This window comes from Phyllostomus hastatus, unplaced genomic scaffold, assembly GCF_019186645.2.
Source record: "Phyllostomus hastatus isolate PE091 unplaced genomic scaffold, TTU_PhHast_1.1 phas_scaffold_501, whole genome shotgun sequence".
NCBI lineage: Eukaryota > Metazoa > Chordata > Mammalia > Chiroptera > Phyllostomidae > Phyllostomus > Phyllostomus hastatus.
Window position 1 is genome coordinate 71,799,362 of NW_025334033.1, and position 9,376 is coordinate 71,808,737.

Consider the following 9,376-nt stretch of genomic DNA (forward strand, 5'->3'; position numbering starts at 1 on the left):
GTATCTCCCTGCCCGTGTGGCCTCTGTCCCCCGGTGGGTCCCACAGGGAGACACCCCCTGCCTCCTCTTGCTTCCCCAGCGGGTTCCGAGGCAGGTGACCTGGGTGTGTGCCTGTCCTTGGGGCCGCCCGTGGTCTCTCTGAGGCAGGGGACGGCACATCGCGCCCTCTGCCCGGGGCCGCAGACCCGTCCGGCCGTGGCTGCCACGGAACCCAAAGTAGGGCCTCGGGACCCGCTCTGCCTCCCTCTGCACCGGAAGGGCCGCGCTCCGGGCCCTGGGGAGTGACTGAGGGGCCCCCGGAAGCTGTGCGGGAAACGGGGGGGCGCTCAGGCCATCCCAGCGAACTGGGGTGCTTGCGCTCACCCTCTAGGGGCCTTGGGGGCGCCTGTCCTTTGCCAGTTGATGGGGGCCTCCTTCTCTGCCCCCGAGACTGTGCCCAGCACGCCCACCTCCCAGCCCCGCCCCACACCCGCCCAGCCCAGCCCCCGTCCCACGGCCGCCACAGGGTCGCGGCGACCCTTCCTTCCTCCGTGTGTGCGGACCCCCTGTGGACCGTCCCCCTGGGCCGGGCACCTGACTCAGCAGCTGGTGATGGCGTCATAAGGGGGGTTACCGGGCAACCGGCCTCTGTGGTCAGGGAGGTGGCTCTGTGGCTTGAGGCTCGGCCGGTTTCTCCAGACGCTCAGAGCTCAGCGGGCCCCGGAGGAGAGAGGGAGTCCCGCCGGGCTCACGCCGCCGCCGACCCCTCAGCTCTGCCCTCTGATGGCACGCTTTCCCCAGAGGCCGTCACGCCCCACTGACCCCGTCCTCTCCCTGTCTACCGTGGGGCCCCGGAGGGTGGCAGGGGACACGCATCTGTCACGGAGCGTGGAGGACAGAGGAGTCGCCCACGCCACCCGAGACCTTGTTGGCTTGAAGACCAGAGCCTGAAGTCGAGGGCCACCCAGCCCCTCAGGGGTCATACAGGGCCCCAGGGTGGGCGGACCCGGAGTCTGGGAGCAAACTCTGTGCCCCCTCTGGCTGACCACGGACCACAGCCCGGCTGGCCAGCTCCAGACAGGCCAGCCCCCAACCCGACCTGGACTCCAGTCCCATCCAAGAGGAAGGTTTCCGGTTTGAATCACACCAGGTGGCTGTCTGTCCCGACCGTGGACACCACGGCGCCGCCACGCGCTTGGGAAGTCGGGGACGTGGCCCAGATTGCCTGGCACTCGAGGGGACCAAAACGTGGCCCCTCCACGAATCTTAAAGCTGTCGTTGTTATTATGGCTAATGAAGTAAAAGAAAACTTGCTCTTTTTTAATCAAATATTTTATTTATTTATTTTTAGAGAGACGGGAGAGGAGGGAGGAAGGAGGGCGAGAAACATCTGTGTGTGGTTGCCTCTAGTGCACCCCCTAGTGGGGACCCGACCCGCAACCCAGGCCTGTGCCCCGACTGGGGATCAAACTGGCGACCTTTCGGCCCACAGGCCACGGAGCCACACCAGCCAGAGCAGAAAATACGTTCCTGATGGTCAAACAGGTTGCATGTGGCTGTAGGAAGAGCAGAAAGTACGGGGGAGAACCCCCTGGAAATGGGGATCCGAAAGACGAGAATCGGAGACTGAAGGGTCACTGGGCGGGGCCAAGGGAGGGGGGACGCGCAGAGGAAGAGGCGGAGTCCCCCCCGCCCCCCGGCAGGAGAGGTCACCGAGCCGGAGAGGGGAGAGGAGGAGGAGGAACGGGAAACCCTGCAGGGGCGGCGGGGGGGCGCTCTGCAGACTCGAGGACGCGCTGGGAAGCCTGGCCTGGGGGCCCCTGCAGTCCCGGGCGGGTCAGAGGGGGCGGCCGAGCGGGAGTGTAAAATCCGCGGCGGTCTTTAGAGGACAGCGGGGACGAAGTTGCCTGGACTCGGTGGAAGGCGTCGGCCGACAGGTCGCAAGGGCCCGCGTCGCCGTGAACGCGGGGAACCCGGGCCGAAGCGCGTCGCGGCCGCCCGGAAGGAAGCCCCAGGCGGGGGGAAGGCGCGAGCGGCCCCAGAGAGCCCCCAGGCCGCGCGCGGGGGCGGGGCTCCGGGCAGGGGCTCGCCCGCGGGGTCAGCGAAGAGGCCGGAGGCCGGAAAGTGTCCGTCGTGTCCCGGAAGGAAGCCGCGCTGCGAGCAGGAAAACTGTTCTCGGGGAGGAAGGTGGGGGCATTTCCGGACGGAACGAGGAGGGCTGCCCGCTGACAGACCCGGTGGAGCCCCTCGGACGGACGGGCGGACGGGCGGACGGACGGACGGACGGGCGGGCGGGCGCTGACAGTGGGCGGGCAGAGGGCCAGGCTGGGCGTGCGGGCAGATGGGGCGAGGAAGCGGGAGGGACCCGGACCCTCCCGCCCGCCTCCCTCCAGCGCACAGCCGGAGCGCACTGACCGCTGCCGCTGCCCGGCCCACAGCCCGCGTCCCCTTCTCACACGGCCCCGGCGGGGAGGGCGGAGGCCAGACCCTGGCCCTGGGCCTGGGGGGCCTGGGCCCACCTCAGGACCCCCGTGGTCAGGCCGGAGGCCAGCTTCGGGGAGCGGCCCTGGCCCCGGCTGGGCCCCCGTGGGTGAGCCGTGGGAGCGGAGGAGCTGCCCAGCCCGGGGCAGCTGTGGGTGCCCTGGCTGAGCCCCCGTCTGTCTGCTCCGCTGGGTCGCAGGGTCCTTCTCCGCCCTCTCCCCCACCCCCGCCGTGACCCCGTTCTCGGGCGGGTCTGCGGGGCCCTGGGCGCCTGGGCTCCGTGCTCCGGCCCCCGCTGCGCCCCGCCCCCCACCGAACACCAGCTCCACTTTGCAGGCCGCTGCCGCTGTGGGCCCAGGCTCTCCCCTCCCCCGAGGGCACGCCTGTAAGCCCCGCCCCCGTCTCTGCGCTGGGTCTGGGGGCCGGCACGGGGGCTCCTGGGTGGGGCACGCCCCCCACTGCACCAGTGGCGAGTCCACAGGGCAGACCACTCCGCGCCCCGGCCTCAGGCCACGCCCGCAGCCGGACCCAGCTCGGCCTCCGTCCTGGACGCAGCCCCTCCGGCCTGGGGGCTGCACTGGGGTCTGGCCCTGGGCCACCCGGAGCAGAGCCTCCCCCTGCAGGAGGGAGGGAGGGAGGTCGGGGCATCAGTCTGGGTGGCCTGGGACTGGGGGGCGGCGTGCGTGGGGGTGCCGCCCTCCTCACCCCCCCAGGCAAGGCCCCACGCCCCAGCTCCTGAATATGGATTTGTGCCTCTGGACAGGAGGTGGCAGGCTCGCCCCTAATTAGTGCGGCCGGCTGCCTCCCACCCCCCTGAGGGGGGGCATCAAAGGGGCGCAGCCGCTAATCCCCCTCTGCCAGGGCAGCACCTGCCCCTCCCTCCCCCGGCGCCCCTCGCCCTGACAGCAGGCCGCCAGCATCTCCGCTATTTAATTAGGATGGGACGTTCCCCCGACCCTGGGAAATGATTTAATTTCAATATTTCCTCTGCTGAGCGCCAGCCCCTCCTCCCCAGGCCTCAAAGGCCTTTCATCTGCGGCTCAGCCCCCCTCCCCCGCCCCCGCCAGCCTGTGCCCTCCCCTCTCATTCCCGGTTAGTGTTTGAGGGACCACACGGGGGGGGGGGGGACCTGGAGCATCCCTGCCAGGGCCCACAACCCCCCCCCACGCCGTGGCTGGTGACCAGCTGCCTGCTCCCCCGCCCACCCGCTCGCCCGCCTGGCCCCCTGCCCTCACGTTCTCGGTCCCACCCCGGACAGAGCCCTGGGCCCTCAGGCTCCTCTCCGTGGCCCCCCATACCCCGGCCGGTGACCAGGCCCCCGCAATGCTGCTCCATCCTTCCCCGGACGTCACACTAGGGACTCCGACCGGGCCGTGTGCTCCCAGCGTGTGCACGCGTGTGTGAGTGACCCCGGTGAGCGTGTGCAGGGGCGTATGCTGTGCACGTGCACGTCTGTGAGTGCCTGAGTGTGCACATGCAGTGGGGTGTCTGTGCACACGTGTGCACAGGAGTGGGCGGGTGTGCAGTGTTTGCACACGTGTGTGTGTGTTGCAGGCATACACATATGTGTAACGGTGCACGTGCAGGTGTCCACATGTATGACTGTGTGTGCACATGCCTGTACCTGCGTGTGAGCCCGGAGAGACTGGAGCCCCCTGAGGTCCCAGCCTGGCTCCCCCCACTTCTCTCCCAGCCCCCGGTGCTCGCGCCCGCGGCTGACCGGCGCGGGCAGGTGCTGGGGAAACGCCACCCCACGGTGCCCTCGGCCTCTCCTGACGCAGGTTCCGTGTTGGCTCAACCAGGCCGGCCGCTGAGGTCAGCCCCGGGTGTAGCCCAGAGAGCGGAGTTTAATTTGCGTGACCTCAGGAGGCGGCCCCGGCCCCGCCCCCCAGCCCGTCCCTCCCGGGTGTGCTCGGCACCCCGAGGCCCCAGCTGCTCCCCATCTTCCTCCACTCGGGCCCCCGCCGAGGGGCCTCCAGCCCGGGGGCGGCCCTTCCAGGGCACCCGCCGCCCCGAGTGACTCCTTCAAAGGGAAAGCCTGACCTTCGGGTCCTTTGAGCGCGCCGGGAAGGAAGCAGGAGCGGGTGCGGCCCGGGCGGAGCCGGAGATTAGAGACAAGATTGATCTCCCGGCCTCCTCCCGGCTGCGGGCTCTCGAGGAGCCGTTCATCACCACGCGGCCGGCCGCGAGGCGGGGCCGGGGCTAACACACTGCGATCCTCGTCACTCTCCCTCCCCTCCCCATCCCCCACGCCAGATTTATGCCTTTTCCAGACAAAAACTCGCCTTGCAGACAGGCTGCCGCGCCGTCGTCACGGCGCTGAGTGAGTATCAGTGGAACTGATCTCTCGGCCCGGCCAGCAGGCCTCCGCGTCTCCCCGCTGCCCACGGGGTGATGCGCTCGGGGCCCGGGGCCTGGGCCTGGCGAGCCCCCCGGCTCAGGCCTCCCTCCGCCGTCGTGGGAGGCCCCAGGGGTCACTGAGCAGGCACCTGGTGCAGAGCGAGTGAATGAGCGAGCGAGCGAGTGAATGCATGTGTAACTAGAGAGAAAACAAGGTGCCCCCCCCGCCCCGCAGCGGCTGGTGGACAGACTGGTCCCCGGGGCTGCGGTCCCCCCACCCAGGGCCTCCTCTCTCTGCCCCCGTCCAGCGCCACCCAGGAAGGCCTTGGGGTCCCGGAGGTGCTGACCCCCCTGCCCGGGGGGGGGCCGCTGTCTCGCAGCCGAGACCTCAGGAAGCACATGAACGCAGAACCTCGTGAACCGCTCTCTGCGCTGTCTCACGAAACACTCCTCTAACCGCCTGCGCATCGCTCTCCCGAGGGACGGCGGGGGCGAAACAGCAATTACACTGTCCTGTCACCGCCCCGTTCCGGCTGCTCGGGCGCTCGATCTCGCATAAAAAGTCGCGAGTGCAGTCATGCAGTCACCGCGGGCGGCACCTGGGCCCGAGGCCGTGGCCGCAAATCCCCGGGCCTTGTCCTCACTCCGTGTCCTCGTTGTATGTGTGGCGTCTCGGGCTGGGAGGGTGGCCCCCCCACCCCGCCCGGCTACAAGAGGTTCATCTCTTTCGACTCCTGTGGCTCAGTTTCAATTATTCATCATAACACTGAAGAGCCCCCAAGAAAAGCGTCCGTGTGTGTGTGTGTAGCCTCGGCTGGGGTGGAGGTGGCAGGTGGGGCCAGCCCTCGGCCTGGGAGGGGGACTGCCGGGGGCGGGAGGGGGCAGGAGCAGGAAGGGGTGGGCCGGGCGGCTGCCCCCACCGTCTGCCGAGCTGGGCGGACCCCCGCAGCCGGGTGACCTGGTTCGCAGAGAGCGGGGCTTTCTTCCCACCAGCAGCTGCAGCTTTTAGATGAGCCGGAGCCGGAGCCGGAGCAGGGGTGGCCAGCTCCCCGGAGGCCGAGGTGCCGTGTCTCGGAACCCACCCAGCCAGCCCGCACCCGCTCGTCCCCGGTCCCCATCACCCTCCTGTCCCTGCTTGCCCACCAGCCTGTCCACCCACCTGTCCACCTGTCCACCTGTCCAGTATCCCATCTGTCATTCGTCCAGCCCCTGTCCGTCCACCTGCCCCCTATCTGTCCACCCATGCACCCCCTCCGTCTACCTGTCACCCGCCCACCCACCTGTCCCCCGTCTGCGCCCCCTTGGACACCACTCTGCAGCCGAGGGCCCAGGGCAGATGCAGAGGCACGTGGGCCCAGGCGCTGCCCAAGGGGAGAGACGGGCACCGCTAACACAGTGACTGCTGTGGCCTCGGCACCGTTCTGGAACCTTCTGTGCTGGAACACGTGGAGGCCGCTGGACCAGAGGGCAAAGCCACGGTGACTCTCCCCAGCTGACCGCGGGGGGCAGGAGGCCCGAGAGGCTGGGCACCCCTTGGAAGCAGAGCTGCTGGGACCTGCTCCCCAGCCGTCCGGCTCCGTCCAGAGGAGGCCGCCTTGACCTCCACCCTGGGGGCCGGGCCACCTGCCTCTCCCACAGCTGAGGCCTGAAGGGGCGCCGCCTCGAGCCCCACCCAGCCTTTCCTGGGGTCTCGCCCGTCAGCTCTGGCTGGACACTGGCCGGAGGAAGAGAGTGGGCCTTGGTGGGGGGGCTGCAAGCCAGGGCGTCTGCCCTGCGCGGTGCCGCTGCCCAGAGGAGAGGAACTCGGAGGGAGCTGGGCCTGCTGGCTGGGTCCAGGCCTCTCCCTCGCAGACAGGGAGGCGGAGCCCCCGGGAGGAGGCCGCTGGCCGGGCCTTCGGCTCCCCCCCCCCACCCCATCCCTGGGGCGGCCGGGGCGCTGGGAGTCCACGGGGCTCCTCAGCCCGTCAGTGACACCCCGACAGAAGCCGAGATGGACGCGCCCCAGACAGTGGCTTTAAACCTACAGGAGACGGCCACACCCCCGCCAGCTGCCCCGGGTGGCCCCCGCCTGCCCCTCAGCAACTCCGCTGCCTCTGAGGTCCGATGAAAAGGGGAGGCCCCGGGCCCGGCCCGGCTCCGGCTGGACTCCGCGTGTCCGCGCACCCAGCCCGCCCTGGCTGCCGCCCACCGCCGGCGTGTGGCTTCGAGGCGACAGAACGCGGAGCCTTGCCAGCCCTGAGCCGCCGCCCGCTCCTCATCACACCGGCGGGGCCGGGGAGGGGCCCCCCAGGGAGGCTCATTGAGACTTTAATTAAACCGGCTTTCCCAAACAATTTGCAGTAAATTAGCGACAACCAGGGCCTGCAGCATCTGGGCGACTGGCAGCCCAGGCTCTGAGGACTGCGGCTGGCTCTCACCTGGGGGCACCTGCGCGCGAGGTCGTCCACACCTCTGGACAGGCGGGTGCAGGCTCCAGGCCAGTCTGACTCTCCAAGCCCAGGGCCCCCGCCCGACCACCCGTCAGGGGAACCGCAGGTGGCCGAGAGGAGGGGGGAACCCTCCGTGATGCCAAGTGCAGCCCTCCGGGGGCCTCTGTCTGTGGGGGAGCCCCCTGGGCTGGGGCGAGGCCCAGGCCGCAGCCCGAGGGTCCCTGAGCGCCTCCTCCGGCCTCCAGAGCCCAGGACACCTGCCAGACGGAGGTCGCGCCGGCTTTTGCCCCGGGCCGGTTCCGAGCGTGTGGGGGGGGGGGGGGGGCTTTGAAACAGCACAGTGGGGGCGGCTGCGCGGCAGGGGGCCTGGTGGTGAGGCAGCACATGACACAACAAAGCTGCTGGGACCAGACGGCGGCACTCGGTGCCGGGGCCCGGGTGCCTCCCCACCGCGCCTGCACTGCCGGTGGCGCTGCCGGCGAGGAGTCGCGGCCGGCTGGTTTCCTGGCCGCCTCCCCGAGCTCACCGCCCTCTGGGGGGAGGGACAGCTGTTGCATCCGCGCTCCGCGCTGATTACACGGGAGCGAGGGCCTGGCCGGGCCCACAGGGAAGGCGAGCCGTCCCCCTGGAAGGCAGAGAAGACCCTGAAACAGCCGTGCAGGAGGCCCGGCCGGGCAGCACCGCCGGTTGGAAGGAGCGAGCGCCTGTCAGTCGGCTGCTGGGATCGAGCGCCGCGGGGGGGGCGGGGGGGGGGCGGCGCCGGGGGCCGCAGCGGCGCCGCCGTCTCTGGTTCTGGAGGTGGGGAGTCCGGGTCGGGTCGGGGTGCCACGGCTCTGGCTCCTGTGGGCTGGGGGGGCGGGGCTGCTTCCTGCTCCCTGTGCCCTCGGGCTCTGCTCTCCCCTCCGCTTCCTCTAGGGGCGCCGCTCCCACCGCGGGGTCCCACTCTCAGCCCCTCAAGTGACCCTGATCACCTTCCAAAGACGCCCCTGCCAGCACCACCGCACTGGGGCCCAGGCCCCCCACCCCCGGGTGTCGCAGGGACAGAGGCACCGAGCATGCGGACGGTGGCAGCGGGCGGCCCGTGCGAGGCCGCCCAGGTCGGGGTGGGGAGCACCTGCACACGCCCAGGTCGGGGACGTGAGTGTCACGTGTCTCTGGTGACTGTTTTCATCCCAGCAAACGAAATAAGACAAAAATCAAACACCAGCCAAACGAAACGGTCTGGCAGTCGTTAACATGAACTTGGGGTAACGGTGTCCCTCCCTTTCGTCCCTGGAGATGAGACCCAGAGGTGGGGTCCCGTCTCCGTGGGTCCCCACCCCCGGTGGTAGCGTGCCGAGGGCGGCAGCGCCGGGGCCCGTCCAGGACCCCCGAGGCCCCTGCTCGCCTGGCCAGCTTCGTGCTGGCTCAGACCAGACAGGAGGAGCCAAGGCGGGCCCGTGGAAGATGTTGCGAGAAAAAGGAAGAATAAGAAAAGTTAAAAAAAAAAAGACACAAGAGCATCAATCAGGAACTCAAACAGCTAAAGGAAAATATCTTTTTTAATGAAATAGAAGCCAGAACAGGCTTAAGTAGGGAATAAACCACAGGAGGGGAAACCGGGGCCCAGTGAGCCTGGGAAACAAGTGGGGGACGGAGGAGCGTCCTGGGAGGAGGCCGCACCCGCAGCGGGGGGCACTGCACCTGCAATGGGGGGGGCCGCACCTGCAATGGGGGGGCCGCACCTGCAGCGGGGGGTCCTCATCTGCAGCGGAGGGACTGCGCCTGCAGCGGGGGGATGCTCACCTGCAGTGGCCTGCTGCCTCGGCCAGCCTTTCTGGTGACACTCTTGTCGAGCCTTGGGGTCCTGTTTGTTGGAGGTGCCCTTCATCCGTTTCCCAGGCAACGCCGGAGGAGTCCAGGGAGGGGGCCAGCCTGGCCCGGTGGGGGCCGGCTGTTGTCACATGTCCCCACCTCTGTCAGAGGACAAGGCCTCTCCTCGTCTGAAGAATTCTACCCCCATCATGAGCCCCGACGACGCCAGAGAGACTGCTCCCGCGGCCCCCATCACAGCGTGGGAGGGGCCGTCCCGGGAGGGGGGGCTGGGGCGGCAGACGCTGCCGCCAAGAATCCCCCAGGCAGCCTGGGAGCCACCTGGACACAGGGAG

At 69.5% G+C, this 9,376-nt stretch overlaps 1 protein-coding gene across 1 annotated transcript; it reads right to left on the reverse strand.

Moving 5' to 3' along the window:
- Window positions 1-1,688: 1,688 nt before the first annotated feature.
- LOC123807929 (basic proline-rich protein-like) lies at window positions 1,689-9,099 on the reverse strand. The gene is made up of 3 exons (XM_045821972.1): window positions 9,015-9,099; window positions 7,756-8,021; window positions 1,689-3,077 (listed from the first exon to the last, which is right to left on the reverse strand). Exons 1-3 carry the CDS (start codon window positions 9,097-9,099, stop codon window positions 1,689-1,691), a joined length of 1,740 nt encoding a protein of 579 aa, XP_045677928.1.
- Window positions 9,100-9,376: the final 277 nt, after the last annotated feature.